This window comes from Camelus dromedarius, chromosome 21 (genome assembly GCF_036321535.1).
Source record: "Camelus dromedarius isolate mCamDro1 chromosome 21, mCamDro1.pat, whole genome shotgun sequence".
NCBI classification, from domain to species: domain Eukaryota; kingdom Metazoa; phylum Chordata; class Mammalia; order Artiodactyla; family Camelidae; genus Camelus; species Camelus dromedarius.
The window spans coordinates 27,652,442-27,669,290 of record NC_087456.1 but is presented as its reverse complement, the minus strand read 5'-3'; the positions used below and the strand labels follow the sequence as shown (position 1 = coordinate 27,669,290).

General features: G+C 39.4%; 1 protein-coding gene across 1 annotated transcript in view; it reads right to left on the bottom strand.

Moving 5' to 3' along the window:
• The window catches only part of LOC135318770 (usherin-like), a 228,910-nt gene that overhangs the window by 177,725 nt on the left and 34,336 nt on the right, over positions 1-16,849 (bottom strand). The window contains exons 2-3 of the mRNA XM_064477010.1: positions 6,039-6,716; positions 2,323-2,488 (exon numbers count right to left, since the gene is read on the bottom strand). Coding sequence (XP_064333080.1) covers positions 2,323-2,488; positions 6,039-6,517 — 645 coding nt within the window. The 5' untranslated portion in view covers positions 6,518-6,716. The remainder of the gene's footprint in view (positions 1-2,322; positions 2,489-6,038; positions 6,717-16,849) is intronic.

Genomic DNA, 16,849 nt, shown 5'->3' with positions numbered 1-16,849 from the left:
AAACCTCATGTGAAAATAAAGAAAGATAAAAAAGAGCAAAAATTGGAAAGGACAAGTTTTCTCTTGATAGTCAAACAGTTATGAAATAAAGCAGTCTCATTACATCATAAGTACTTTAACCTTTTCTTGAAAGAAGGGGAAGATTTAAAGATTTATAAAGAAATTTTGCCTCAACTAGGAAATGACTCATATTTGACATGTATTGAAATGATAATGCTGATTTCAATAGGCACTCTAAGAGCACTGGACTCCCAGGAGAGTAATTCAGTCATAGTTACCTCTTCAGATTTGGATTTTAAACTTTCTTTGTGAAGCTTTAAATGTACGACTGCCTGCCGTAACATGGCACAGTTTCACAGATAAGGCAAAACAAAGGTGAGTAAAAAGAATGTTTTTCTCTTTGTTGATACAAAAATATGCAACGAATCTATCTGTTATCTTCTGCAGATTCTCTTTGGTGGTTTCTATTTCCACAGTTTTAACAGTATAACCCAATTCTGTTGCACTAGTCACTGGATGAAATAGACAACAAGATATAGAACAAATTAGTCCCCTATCTGCTAACTACTGAACAAATGAGCACTGACAGACTGAATCCATCATGCGCTGATGGAATCCATCACATCAGACATGACTCATCTTTATGTAGGTCCTTTCAACCCTGGTAGCGTGGAAATCCTACTTCCTGCCAACTGAATTTGCTAAACACATATCCTAGAGAAAAGCCGAGTATGCTAAGCCTAAGATGCTGATTGAATATCTTTTTGTCAGTATCTTCTTATGGAAATTGATCATTGTTACCTCCCTGCATTCATATTTCACATGTTCTTCCTAAAGCTTTTCATGCTTTGCTATGCACATACGTAGAATTTCACAGTTATAATCAGACAAAACAAAGATATGTATAAAGTATATTTCAATCCTCAAGAACAGCATCTATGCTGAAACATTTTAAAATCCAAGTAACAATTCTCAAGACCCTCTAAAGAAGTCTACTCACTACCTACTTTGGGGTGGGGAAAAAGGTGAGAAATCAGATTATTTTCATAAAGCGAATGAGGGTACAAATGTCCACTAGGGCAAACTGCGGGTCCACAGACGTCTGGCAGATTCCTGCTCCACGACCCTCTGGTCCAAGGCCTCCCTGGCGTCCGGCTACTGCCCTTTAAAGATAACAAAGAACATTCCTTTCCTAACACATATCTGCCTTAGCTGAGATAATGATCTATACAATGCCTGGAAGTCTGACCGCCAGAACCTGTTACAGCCCCCTGCCAGAGTCTTGCAGCCTGACCCTCTCATGAAACCCCCTCCCTTCCCTGTTACCTCAACATCAACCAACCAGAGACTTGTGCACAAGCCAATCATGCACCTTGTGACCCCTCGGTACCCAATGTAACCCTCCATAATAAAAGAGCTGAGCAACAGACCCTCAGGGCTCACACTGGCACCTCTCCTCTGTGTGGCCCGTTGCCGTCTACAGCAACGTACCTAACAAACTCCTTTTCTGTTCTCATCCTTTGGTAGATTACTTTTACTGCCTGCACACTGGCCCGCCGAACCCCATGACACAAATGGGGTTCACACAAACCAAATCTGGATGCACCTATGAGAACATACATATACTGGAAAGTGCAGTCCACAGCACCTCCAGTCTAAAAAGGCAAGTGTGACTTTTGGCTGCACTGGACCATTACAGAGCCAAGAAACGAAAGAATAAACCGTATTTCTACTGCTGGGAACTATAAAATACCAGACATCTCACAGTTATCTCAGCCTTTCGCAGCTTCTAAGGCTAATACAAACTGTAGCTGACAACCCAAGCAATAATGTAACACCTTTTGAGTGTCTGATGTGTAAAGTTCATTAGTTCTAAGGTCAGCGGTTTACCGCAACAGCCAAATTGTATTCATATCATCAGATGCTACCTACAAAAGACAGCTGTAAAGACCAGGCAGGGGTCTTGATATTGCCCAGACTAGTAAAATCAGTACTAGACAGCCAAAGAGCCCTTACACATTTTTGAACAAAATAAAATACACTAGCCAAATAAAACAAAAATTTCCTGAGGATATTATTCCAAACAGGATTGCCTTAAGCTTCTCTGGGGGTTTTCACAGCGAATTTGAGGGGGAAATGCTGGTCTTTCAAGAGATACATCATTAAGTCATTTAAATATCATTTTCCTTTAGTTGTCATTTACACATACTTGAAATCTGAAAGATCGTGCTTCCGATCTTGTGGGAAGATGCCATTAGAGGAAAGAAAGGAAGATGGATCCTTGTGTTTAACCAAATGTTAAATATTTTTTATTTTACTCACCTGCACACTAAGATGAATCCATTTCTTCACAAGAATTCTCCCCAGTGTCATTATTTTTATTGGAGGCTGCAAACCATTTACTGTGCGATAATAAAACACGGTCTCTTTCTCAGATATTGTAAGCTTGAACACAATCTGCCCCTCCGCCGTCTTTTCTATAATACACCTTAGGAAGCAACCAGAAAAGAGAAAAGGTTAGCCTCCAACCTAAAGACATGCTACAGCACTGTGCAATTACGGTGGTGTAACTGACCCCAGACTCCACTCAAAAAAGGGTCACCATGAATAAGCACCTGAATGTCATCATACTCAGGACCAGTATTTTTTAGATTAAGAAGCCCTCTGATTTCAATAAAAAACAGAATTCTTATTTGCAGTATATTCCCCAGAAACTCAACTCCCTTTATCAGAGATTCATGATGGGAGCTGAAGTGGTGGAATCATCCCGCAAAACCAACATTTAGCCTATTGGCTCATTAGTTCCTCTGCTGTTTCTTTTATAGGAAGCGGCACAATACACCACATCCTGCTTGGGTACTGAGTCACCAGCGCAAATCTTTTTCTTTTTTTTTTTTTTTAAATGTAAAGAGAGTTTAGCGTCCACAGAAGGCTCTAAACTGCCAGCCCTGAAGTCAGAATTGCTCTATTTAATTTCCATGATGAAATGGAGAATGGACAACTGTAGTCTTTACTCACCCCATCATCAAGTGGCCAGAAGCCAAAGCCGGGGTCTGTAAGACCTAGCTCTCCATGACCACACAGCCCAACTGAGGCACTGAGATAATAATGATCTTGGATGAAAGGCCATCCTATTTTCTAAAGACACAGTGAAATATTTTGATCAACTAGAAGAATTTGCAGAAAATGTCTGGGTCTTGTGTCGAGCCAGTGACCAAATTATTTTTTTTAATCACTTCTATTTTTTATCACAACAGCCCTCTTTTCCCATCCCTTTAAATAAGTATTTTTTATTTTTTTTAATTTTTTGTATTATTTTATTTCATACTAATTACATCATTGTGTTCCTGGCCACTCTGCACCCACTGAGCAGAAACAGATATGAACTTAAGCCCCTTTCCTCTATTACATTTCAACCTAGCAATTCAAGTTTCTAGCAGAAGAGAGAATATTAGGAATGTTTGCTAGTGGCCTACCATGTGGATTATTCCATCAAATCTACTATTCAAAGAGAAATATCACCAGCATTATCCATCAGTCCATCAACAAACTATTACTCCCAAATAACAAACTATTAAAGATGCTCATTGGCCCCCAGAATCTCAGACAATAACTCAAGAAGGAGGTGCACCCCAGGGAGAAGAACTTCATCACGTACTAGGCGTCTGGGTTCCCTTCTTCACCCAGTTGCCTCCTAGTCAGTTTAGGCATCTCCATGATGATGTCTGATCATGGACCCCTCCTTGCTCAAGGGTCTCAAGGGGCCTTCATTTATGCTTGCTTACACTGTGCTGCCTTGGCAAGGACACCGATCTATTCATCTTCCCATTAGATGACTTATCTGGGGTTAGAAGCATAGCCTGGTGTATGGCAGACCCTCACAAAATGATGAGTTAGTCATCTAATTGAGTAGGAAGAGTCAAAGAGGCAAAGGTAAGACTGGGCCAACCAAGAATTATTGCTAAGCATGTTTTAAAACTTTCCTTAGAGGGCACATTTTTCACAAAGCAGTCCATCTCACTTGCATTTATTCTTTCCAAGAGTTGAGAGGTAGTAAGACTGGAGCACACTTAATAGTCACTATTTTACTGTCACCATTTTACTCTATCTTGTACATGTATTTGAAGAAAAAGGTATGAGAACTGTATATTTTTTACCTTAGGCAAGTAAGTTTAGTTGACATAGATTTCATATAAAGTAGAAATGTGGTTCTATGGAAATTCTACATGATTTTTTTGAACTCTTGAGGAGGTGGATATTTCTAAGTCACTGGAATGAGTTTCTCTTTATTCCCTGCCTCCAGGTCTTAAACAATCTAAGAAGAGTTTGTCTCTATTGGTTTTCTCTCGAGTTTAAATCTACAAGTTACAATTTGACCATTACTCAAGAATGTATTTGCAAAATGCAGGCTTATTTCCCCAAGCTTACTGAAAATGCATTTCTTAATATGTTATTGATTATCTTCCTTGCTATTTTGTTTGCTTGTAAACATACTAGCCTTGGTAGATAATGAATGTGAGAGGAAGGCAGGTAGCAAAATATTTAGGAACTGGATTTATTTTGCTTCTGGATAAACAATAATTGGATAATCCATGTTTTGTTTGTTTTACTTATCTAGTGCAAACACCCCGAAATTCCCCTAATTCCCATAGGTTTTTTGGTTTTGAGAATGGAAACGACCTTGACGCATGGAACTCTCAAAACTGTAAACCATGTGCTACCGCTTTTGTAAATACTCCTGTCTTCTTTATACAAAATGATACCAATAGAAGATGAATCTGGTAGAGACATACCCCTTGGAAAAAGCCTGGAAAAAATACTTCACCCTAGCCATATATGTCAAGAGACAATTTTTTAAGACTCTTTGGACATTAGTTACATAAACTAAAGTAGGCTGCATTTACTGACATTTCAAACAGTACGGAAACAGGGTTTTCTTTTAGGGGACACACAGAAATAGGGATAATGGTCTGTGATGATTTTCACTTCAAATAAAACAAAATGAAAATATGCCAACTTTCACTTGGCAAACTAAAACTAAACACCAAAGATATTTAAGTCATATTTGCTTATGAGATCATAAAACTTTTCTGGTTTGTCTCACAAGTTTTTAGATACATGGCCAACATCCTCACACAAAGAAACACCACCAGGGGAAGTCAAATGCCCTACGGGAAGATGAAATATAAGCAAAAAAGTGCCTCAAAACTGTCTTACTTATTCCAGTTTCCATATTGACTCCAAACACTTAGGCGAAACATTGGAAATCATCTTAAGAAATGATTACAGAATGAAAAAAAAAAGGTGATTATATAAAATAACAAAAAATGTTAAGGAAGCCCCAATCGGAACTCAATGAAGGCATCCCTACTGGGATCCAAGGCATGAACGCTTCTGAGAATCTTTTATGTTCATCTCTATACTTTCCAACAGATGAAGGCAACTTGAGGTAAAGGGCTGAAAGCTACCTCCTCTCAAAGGTGGAGAATCATTCATTTATTCAACTCCTATGACTGAGCATTTTCCATGAGTCAAACAAACATCTCTTCCTGGGAAAATAAGGATGAGAGAGCTATGTGCCTCAGGGAAATTTTACAGTCTAGTGAGGGCAGGTTGTTTATACAAACCTAGACCAACACTGAAAATAGCCATTATTTGTATTACTAGTCCCCATGCCTCAAAACTCACACTGAGCCTGGTTTAGCCTCTGAAGAGTAAGACCAAAGGTTTAGATCAACTACTGCAAATAAAAATGAGCCTGGTGTAAACATGTCCCCGGCAAGGAAGTTATTTTAACATACTATTTTTGGAGGTTTCACTTCATCCATGGAAAGGAGAAAACTACTTTGAATTTAGAGGGATGGGGGGAATGTTTGGAATATAAAGTTGACGAGGAATGAATGCAGTAGTTGGTCTTCAGTCACATGTGTTCCCAAGTGCTAGCCTTCATTTCGAGTTTACAACTGAAGTTGCAAGAGCCTTCGCTCGTACTGATTTTTCGGGATCCCAGGAAAGCTTACCCTCCCTCTCCTACTTACATTACACCTTCTTGCTCGGGTTTCAGCCACACAGCTAGAGTAAATGATGCCACCAGAAGCGGAGCAGGAGGAGAAGCAAAGCACTTCTTGTGACTTCCGAAGATGAAACTCGAAGAATTGCTCTGGGAATTGGGCCGCAGATCACGCCGGTCCACCGTGATGCAGCTCCCGAGGCCGGCTGCAAAGAGGGCGGTGGGGTCCGGGGACGCGGACCGGTAGGGGCAGTCCTGCACGCAGACCCGCTGGCTGCAGAACCGCAGGCTTTCCGCAGCCGCCGGGCTCTGACAAAACATGCTCCGCGCCGGGAGTCCACACGTGGCCTGGGCTGGCACAACTGAAACCTTCTTGAAAGCGCCTACATTCTCCAGCCTGGGGAAGAGGCCCCGCGAGTCGGCCCACGGCAGGAACGCTAGATAGGCCAAGAGCAGTGTTTCCGGGACAGGCAACAAGAAGCCCAGGGAAAGAGCCAGGCAATGCATGTTTACAAAAAAGCATTCTCCTCCTGATACAGTCTTCTTAAATAAACAAGGCCAACGGCGCTCGCCAGCCACGCTTCGGAGCAGGGTGCATTAAGTAACGTTGAGATGCTCCATTTTCGGGAAACTGCAGATGTGTTTTCACACCAGGGTAACAGCAGAGGCCTTCTTAGCAATGGTGAAGACGTGTAGCAGCTGGTGTCTGGGAATCAAAAGAAAAAAACAAAAAACAAAAAACAAAAAACAGTGTCACAGTGTCAAGGAAAACCTGCTACATCTTTAAAACTTCAGTTCACTCTGAGCATGAGGACTCTGAGGCCCAGGCAGAAACATTAAACTTCTTGAGAAACATCTGAAATCCATTATCTAGACTAAAACACTCATTCTTTGGGTAACTCTCTTCATCTCATTGGGCAGATCAAGCACTCTAGAAGTTCACAGGACAACCAGATTTTATACACATATATATGTGTATTTCTATTAATACATTTCCCCCAGTCATTTCAGACGGCTGCTCCACCCCAGGGAATTAGCATGATCCACCCTACTTGACGAGGTAAAGAACTGTATAGATTTCCTTTACACACGCAACGGATGCTGGAACACAGGGCCAACTTGCAGATGTCCCAAATCAAGCTGGCAAAGCACTTCGGGCCTGCCCTCCTCATCCCAGCATGTGCAGCCGCAACTTTAAGCTCCCAGTAAAGCTGATTAGAAACCCAACACCATCTGTCCGTCCCACGCCTCAGTATTTAGCAAAGGCTCGTGTGTTTCCCCATATGACTACGCATTTGTAGGTTAAATGTGGACCCTGAATACTGTGTCAGTAATTGTACTGATAAATAAGCTGAGTTACCCTTTCTTTATTGCATTTCAACCAGTCCCCTCAGTGTGACAAATGGCTCTTCCCAGGACCGCTGTCCCTTGTTGCCTAGCAACGCAGCGGTCACCCCCCAGCTACTTTGCTACTCTCAGCAAAGAGGCCACAGCAGCAGGACTACTGTAAGGAAGACTTGGGTGCCCAAGTCAGGGATTCTGCACAGCAAATGTTTGGTTACCTGAAAAACTCAGCGCAGTCAGCTTGCTGGCCCGCCTGGAACTAAGCTCCCCAAGCCTGCAGCAGGTGCCTCAGGCAGTGGGAGGGACCAAAAGGGGGCCAGGCATGCATAATTTTAAAGCAGCAGTGCACCTTATCCGCTGATCTTTTTTGCCCCTCCCCCTTTCCCCACTTGCATGCACCTCAATCCACTTAATCATGTCATCACAATGATCTGCCACTATTTCACAGGAACACAATGAGTAATTCCCAGTGCCCTCTTTTCTGGTGTACAGACACAATGATACCCTAAAAGCACAGTCCATTGATGAAAGTTTCTGTTGACCATTCAGCTGTCACTGCATTCTTCACCCCAGAATACCCTCTCCTAAATATACATGCTTTTCTAGATTAAGAAGAGCATCTGATGGTATCTCTAAATGTTGCATTTGGAAGATCAGGGATTTTAATTAAATTGCAGAAGCAAAGGAATTGCTGGCTTTTTTAGCTGCTTGATTGGCTATGAATGTGTGTATTTATGAATGCATAGTTTGATGTCAATTCTATGCAGTTTTATTTCACCCAAAACTCTCTCTTTTCAACCATCTGGGATGTTTTATCCTAAATGAGAACTATCCTAAAGCAACTGACACTTCTATTCCTCCATTAGTATCTTAAGAATGGAAAACTCATTTGGAAAACAACCAGCCAATTGTGCTTTTAATTTCTGTAAAATAAAACATAATATTTAGACAGATTTATCATTTTTAGAGAAATGTTTAGGAAGGAGAGAGTGTTTGCATGGTGTTTCTTGTTAGTAAGGCAGCCAGGGACAAATCCAAAGTGTCTTCTCTCAGATTTCACTTAATTTCTTTTCCAAGAGATACCTGATGACCACCCTTTTAAGTATCAAGTTTATGTATCAGAACTAGGTGCTTCCAGAAGAAATACTCACCTTTTGACAAATTATCCTATTCATTCTAACTGTTGGTTATTACAATCTTGCAAGGGCAATTTTTTTTTATTAAAAAGTAAATTTTAATTTAAAACCAGCTAATAGGTAAGGACTTCTAAAAATCTGGGAAAATATGTTTGGAAATAGATATATAGGACACAGTGAAGTAGACAAATGGATTATTCAGACCTCTTTACAAAACATGCAACCAATATTTGTCTTCAAACAAGTTATACAATGGCTGGCTTTTCCTTACGCCTTGTGAATCCAAGGATTAACTTTAGTTTTTAGTTGTTGGGCTTCAGTGTAATTTTGGGGTCAACATTCTGGGGATGAGAAATCTTCTACCACATAACAGCTCCTGCTGTGTGGTGGGAAGTCATGACTCAAAATAGACCATCTAAAATTAGCGACACTGCTCCACATTCAGAAACTCTGCCTGTAATTTGCAAAGGCAGACAATGGATTGACAGATCCCTCCAATTCTGCAATTCAGTGCTATCAACCCTGAAGACACATTTGGTAAATGAACTGGGCACCCACTGTTCCACCACTACTCTAAGTGCCTGAGAATACACATAGGGAAAAAAAAAGTTAAAATGTAGAGGAGGAAAGTTTAGTTAAATACAAATAGCCATGTGCTATTTTTTTTTTCATATATTTTTGTTGTTTCATTGGGTGGTTCTTCTGCTCTGGACCAGTTAAGATGGTCTGATATGGTCTAACTCACTCATCGAGCAGTTTGCTTGACAGTAATGGGAGTCTACCCCAAGCTCATTCTGACCATAGCAGAAATATTCCCAACAACAGAAGATGGGAGGCCCTAATGTCCAAGTGCTACTCAGGCCTCTGCTTGTTAGCAAATTAACATTTGCTCATGTTCCATGGACCAGAGCAAGTCACATGACCAAGCCCAGATTCAAGGGCTGTGAAATTGACTCCACTCTTCAAAGAGAGTCACCCTGTAAAGAGACACACGTTAACAGAATGGAAAGGATCTGTGACCATTTCTCAATTTTATACCAAGAGTTCCTAGCAATTTTTTTCTAGTTGTAAAGACATCATGTCACATTGAATCAGAATATTCTTGTAAAAAGTCAAGAAAATGGTATTTTAGTTACGCAGCTGTAAGTTTATACTCCCTGTGGCAAAGCTTATTATAAGCTTAGTTTTTCAAGCACTTGAGGCTTACTTAGCTCCTGTTGATGGACAAAATCAAGGGGTATCCTTAGGTTTTCAGCATCCATGGATTTACTATTAAAACTGACTAGGGGAGGGTATAGCTCAGTAGAGGGTAGGGTGTGTGCTTAGCATACACAGGGTCCTGGGTTCAATCCCCAGTACCTCCATTAAAAAAATACGAAAAATAAACAAATAAGCCTAATTACCCCTCCAAAAAAAAAAAAAAAGGATAAAATACTGGTGGGTTTTTAAAAAAGAATGTAAAATTGACTAACCGCTGGCATAACTGATCTAGAAAAAGAACGGCGGATGCATAGTAAGTAATATTAGATATGAAACTAGCGGCATAAACTACAGATGCAATGGGATTACAAAGACAAGAAAATATTGTAGATAATTTTATGAGAATTAAACTTGAGTTCTTAGGGGAATTGGCCAAGTTCCTTAACACTGCCAACTTTAGACTGAGTCAAGAAGAAAGTGATGAAAACAACCCAAATGTCCATCAACTGCAGAATATATAAATAAACTGTGGTATACTCATACACTGGGAGGAGATAGCACAATGAAACACAGAGTACTGCTACAAGCAACGTGGATAAGTCTCAGACATTGTAATGAAGTGAAAGAAGGCAGACACACCAAGAACATCCTGTGTTATATCATTTACATGACGTGCAAACAGTCAAAGCAAATCTATGGTGACAGTCAGAATAGTGTTCTCTCTTTAAAACACTGGAAGATATGGGAAAGGGTTCAAAGAAACCAGCAAAAATGCTGAAATTTCTTTATCTTGATATGGGTAGTGGTGACACAGACAGATGCATTATTAAAAGTTGGTCAAGCTTTACACTTAAGATTTGTGCACTTTGTGCAAAATACACCTCAGTAAAAAAGAACAGTAAATGTTAAGACATTAACATGAATTGTTCTATTTATTCTCATTTACAGTTAAATTTCTTCCCACCAGGAAAACAGTGGGCCCAGATAGTTGCACAAATCAGTTATACCACACATCTGGGAAACCTATAATTCCAATTTTTACAAACATTCCCCAACTTCTTTTTTTTTTTTTTTTACAAGGCAGTTATAACCAAGAGTGTGAGTGAGACAGAGAGAATATAAAACAGGAATATGAGAAAGAAAAATTAAAGACCAATCACACTCATACATACAATGCACAAAATTTTCTGAATAAAACATAAGCAAACTGAATTCAGAAATATATAAAAAGCTTAAACCCCCTGACCAAATTGGGTTTGTTCCAGAATTGCAAAATTAGTTTGACTTAAAAATACATTAATATAATTCACCATAAAAAGAGTTTTAAAAATTTCTGTGATTTTACTTAGGGCTAAAATTCCTAAAAATCTATTTATTTAGGACTAAAATCCTTAATAAACTAGAAACAGAATAAAACTTCTGTAACTTGCCAGTTCATTTACAAAAACAACCAACATCGCAAATAATAACCACAATAATTAGCACTTTTGTAAAAATCAGGAGTAGAGCAAGAAGGCCTACTATCCCTGCTTCTAGGCAACATTTTACTAGCCAGTGCATGAAAATAAGGAAAACATTATTATACCAAAGCGTAAGCGCTGAAGATGATTACCAAATCTCATTTGTTTCTGTAGATAACAAAATTTAAAGGCAAATATTTGACCTAGGTTCTGGAGAGAAGATTACATATGATTAATGCTGTTCATCCGTTTTGGCTCCTTTTTTCTAGGCACAGACTACTTGACCCCTTGTCGAGTTAGATGTAGCCACGTGACTTGCTTTAGCTGATGAAATAGGAGCACCTACTAGGGTGGAAACTACAAGGACCAGAGTGCAATTTCCTATGATCACTCTCTCACTCTGCCACGTCCAGATGGTGGCTGCGCTATCAGCCTCTTGCCCTGGCTGGGAAGACAATAGATCAGAATCTGCCTGCCGACCCTATTAGACCCATAGCATGTGAGAGAAATAAAACTTACTGTTTAAAGGAATTCTTTTTTGAAATTTTATTGTTCATTATTACTGCAGATTAACAGCTTAATCTAAGTGATGCAAAGATCAATAAACAAATCAACTGTACTCTCTATGCCAGTTAGAGAATGAAACAAATTAGAAAATGTAACTGAAAGATGCTATTAGTATCACTAGGTACTTAGGAACAAATCTAAAAAATGCATTACTACTATGAAAAAAATCAAATCTTTTTGAATAACATTTAAGAGGCCTAAAACGAAAAGAGAGATATATTATGTTCTTGGATTAACTGATTATCACCAGAATGATGTTTTCATATAGTAACCTGTTAATCCAATGCAATTCCTACAAAAATCACAACAGAGTTATTCATGGAACTTGTTCTAAACTTATTCTGAAGCATATAAAGAAGAGCAAAGAGCCAACAGCACTCAAGGCACTGCAGAAGTAGAAGATGATGAAGGACTTTGCTAACAGATATCAAGATGTATGTAAGGTCATATAAATCAGGAGTGGGCAACAGTAGTGCACAGATAGGGGGGAAATCTAATAGAAACATTAAGAACCACCAGAAGAGACTCACACACACACTTAGACTTATATTTGTCCCTGCATATCACTAAAAAAAAAAAAAAGGATGAACTAGTTAGCAAAGTTTGCAAAGAAGATTAATCACCCTCGTTGGAAAATAAGATTGGAACCCTACCTCTCACAACACATAGGAATTAACATGCAAGTGTCAGTCCATCTGGAAGTAAGAGACAAGTCTTTAAGATCTTGAAATTAAAGGAGATGCTTTAATGACCTGAAGATAGAACATATTTCTTAAATTAGACAGAAGTATAAAGCACAAAAGATAAACAAACATGACTACATTAAAACCAAGAACTTCTGTTCATCAAATGTTCCCATAAAGTGAAAACCTACACCACAACATGAGACATGTCACACATGTAATGGGAAAAGGATTAATAAACAGAAGGCTTAAATAATTTCTGTTAGAAAAAAACAAATACTCCAATTCCTTAAAAAAAAAAAAAAAGACAGAAGACATAAGCAAGCGTTTCACAGAACAATAAACAAGAAGGGCCAATAAACTTACAGGAAGTGTTGGGCTTTATCAGTCACTAGGGACAGGCAAGTTAAAACCACAGAGAGGTTTTGTTTTACATGGGCTAAATCGTACAAATTTTACACTAGGACAATGACAACTGTTAGGGAGGGTATGTAGCAAAAGGAACTCTAAATATTTCAGGCAAAAGGGTAAATTGACGCAAACGCTTTACAGAACAAGTTAGCACATTTAGAAAAGTTGAAGCTACGTAAATCCTAAGAAACAGCACACTCACCCTGGCACACATTCACTAGGAAACCCTAACACTAAGCACCCAGGAGGTATATTCCACATGTTCACAGTGGTGGCTTCTGGTAGTGTCAGAAAACTGGAAACCATTCAATGCCTTTGATAAGAATCTATCGATAAATCACTGACTTTTTCCTGTGACAACAGATTCTGCTATGCATTGATCTCCTCATTTTTCTTATGTCTTCGTGTTCCCGCTGTGCTTTGCAGTTTCCTATGATACCAGTTGACTGTTAACACATTTATCCAACCAATTATCCCACCACAGGTTAAAATGGGCAAGCACAGTGCATTGAGTGTAATATTCTGATTTTGGCTTTCCTATCTTTTCAAGCTTTCATGGTAGATGAGAAATCCTAGAATGAATCATTGGGTTTTTAAATTACATGCTTACTCTTCCTCACATTTGAAGATTCAGATGACTAGTTCTTGGATAATTCAAGCTTGATTTAGAGTCGTAACAGTCATCACAATAGATGCCATGTATTGAGTGATTCATAGGTAGCAGGCACCATACACAGGATCTACACGTGTGTGTTTATGTACATATGTATGTATACATAGCCATAGTATCCTTACTACAATTCTAGGAGGTAAGTATTATCACCTCATTTCACAAATGCAAAATTGAAGTTTGGAAGGGCTTCGCATCTGGAGAAAAATAAGCCTTTCTAACACGAGAGGCATTCAAACAATGTTTTTAAAATTGTAGAAAAGATAAACAAGATTATACTGTATAGCACAGGGAAATATACACAAGATCTTATAGTAGCTCACATAGAAAAAAATGTGACAATGAATATATATATATATATATATATGTTCATGTATAACTGAAAAATTGTGCTCTACACTGGAATTTGACACAACATTGTAAAATGATTATAAATCAGTAAAAAATGTTAAAAAAGGATTAATAACAACAACAACAAAAAACAGTGTTTTTGACTGGCTCATCTATTTCATGTGTAAAGGCAGCATCAATGCCAGGTGTGATGAGGATACAGAGAAATCAGCCTCAGGCTGCGACCTGGGCTGTAGTCCTGTCAACCTGAAATACTAAACCAAGGGTACAAATAAAATAGGGATGGTGGGCCAGGCTAGGGTATCGTTGGCAAATTTAAACTTCAGAAAATGAGTACCACCCAGTGAGGAGGGTGTATGACAGAGAGACCAAGATACGTTAAAGGTAAATCACTGCGTTGATAAGCTGACAGTAAGCTGGATAGAAAGGATGTTGGCTGCTAGCAGATCGCTCCTGAAACAGAGGAGGAAAGGGATTCTCAGTCTGGAATCAGAGACAGCTAAGCTGGGTACCACCCATTCAGAGTGATGTGCCCAGATAAACATTTAAAGCATGTTTAATAAGGTGAAGAAAAACTGAGTTTCTTTCCTCCTCCAACCCGTACATTTTCTCTTTTAAAAGTACACAAGCACTATTTGGAAAAAGAAAAAAAGGTGTTTTTAAGCAATATGGAGAGAAAAAATTGAAGACTTCATCCACATTTCATCATCTATTCATTATGCCCCTACTGTTAGAATTTTGACCTTTTTCTACAAGCATGAAGTATGTATATTCTACACCGAATGGATTCACCATTCTGATAACCTTCAGCAAAAAGCCTCCTATTTTTGAAAACTTCCATCCATTTTCTTTTGCAATTTTCTAAGCCAATATAATCTCTTGCAATGCTTAAAATTCAGAGTAAATTAAATCACCTTTTTTTTGGGTTGCACAGAAATAATTCACACATTACTTGGTTTCTGACGTTTTGCTAAGTCCTTACTTACAAAGCACCTAAGAACATATCTAAGTAGACCACAAGTAAAAGTGACATGTGTGACCAGTAGGTCAAAGTTTAAAGAGTCAGTGCTGGAGTGGCGCTCTCCCCTGGTGTGTCTCCACCATCCAGTCTCTATACAACTACAACACCTAGAACACACAGATTACCTGAAGTGAACACGTAACATGCAGGACACGTAGCATGAGTAAGAAATAAACCCACGTGGTTTTAAACCACTGAGATTTTAGGACTGACTGACAGTAGGGACGGCCGTATGCGATACACAGGACCTGCTGCATTTGTGTGTACAGCTACATCTGCAGCAGGAAAACTGCTGACAGTCCTGTCAGATGTACCTGAAAGGGAGGCCAGTGTACTCAGTGGACAACTAATGACCTAGTCTGCATCCATAAAAACACCTTTCCTCCCTTCAGCACGGCTCACCCTCCAGAGTGCAAGTGTCTACTTGTAATGCCTGCAAAGGAGTTAGTGCATCTTTAGTTTTTCAGTTATATCTGAGGAAGCAGCAGTTCTTTGGACCATAAGAAGTTAGAATCCCTTTAATAATGTTGGACCCAGTTGGTTGGCAAATGGATACCCAAACAAACAAAGAAAAAAAAAAAAAAAAGAACTGGCAACAATTTTCTCAGACAGGTCTTAGAAAAGGAGATAACTGATTCTAGTAAGCAAAACTCTTCAAGAGAAAGGAAGCTCCCAAACAAGGGTCTGTAGGAAGAGGACAGGTAAGGACATGGCTGGAACAGAAGAATAAGAAAGTATATAAGCACAGCAAGTCAAACCAGAGGAAGCAACTAGAACTGTCAGCAGGACATCATGTGTGAGACAGTGTTACCGCCAGTCACACACCCCATCTAGCAGGGCAGCAAGGAAATCCCCTTCCTATCACCCTCCTTAGTTGGCTCTCGGTTAGAAGCTGTCTTAATTCTAGGACAATGCCAGTAATTCATATAAGGGAAGCCTCCTTCCTTGGAGTGGGTTAGAGATTCACCCAGAGGCTCAACGGAAGCTGACTTCTCAGAATTGTTTGATCCTCCAGTTTGGGCTTAGAATCCTCCTAGTGGAGCATTTGCCTCCTAAAGAATAATGGGAATATCAGAGCCTCTCACTGCCCAGAAAAAAAGCCATAAAGAGATAAGCCACACGACAGCATGACCTGATGGAGCAGCCAGAGACCTGCCCCGCAGAATGTGACCCCGAGGACTTAGGAAGCCACAGAGAAGGAATGTCTCACAGTCAGAAGAGGCAGTCATGAAAAGACCAGCAGAGACCCATGCCTTGCTGTTGACACTCAGCCCTATCCCCATAAGATGCACAGAAGCTGGTGAGGGTCATAGTATATCTTAGGAAGACTTCAAAAATAGTTTTATATATAAAGTATAATGAACAGACCATATACCTACCATCACCCAGAGCATTGTAACAGGTAGGACCATTTAGTGGTGAAGAATCCAAGCTCCAGAAACAACCTGGGTTAGAATCCCAGCTTCACCACCTACTTGCTGTGTGCTTTTGGAAGGGTTACTTAAGTTCTTCTTGCTTCAGCTTCCTCATCTGTAAAATGGGAATATTACCAACCACCTAGGGTTGTTGGGGGATTAAAAATAGAGAACATAGACTGGATTTTTACTATTAGCTCTCTCTCTGTCTTTTTTCATATTTATTTCTACTGAATTTTTCTCTAATTGTCTATCCAATGACAAAAGAGAGAACAAGTATATGTGAGGAAACACTACCCTACATTTTTCTATCATTGTTTACACTTTTATAGATTATCTCATTGGATCTTTATAACCACCCTACAAATTGGACAGAGACAGTATCACTCCAAAAATATACATAAATAAAATGAGAATCTGGGCTTAAATGGCTTGATCAAAGTCACTTGACTGACAAGTGGCAAAGCCCAGGTTACTGGTATTGGGCCTAGTACCCAAAGCATCATCTTATATCAAGACCGAACTCAGAGGGTTTATGAAAGGCTGGGGTGTTCAATTCTGCTTGGAGAGTTGATGGTTTT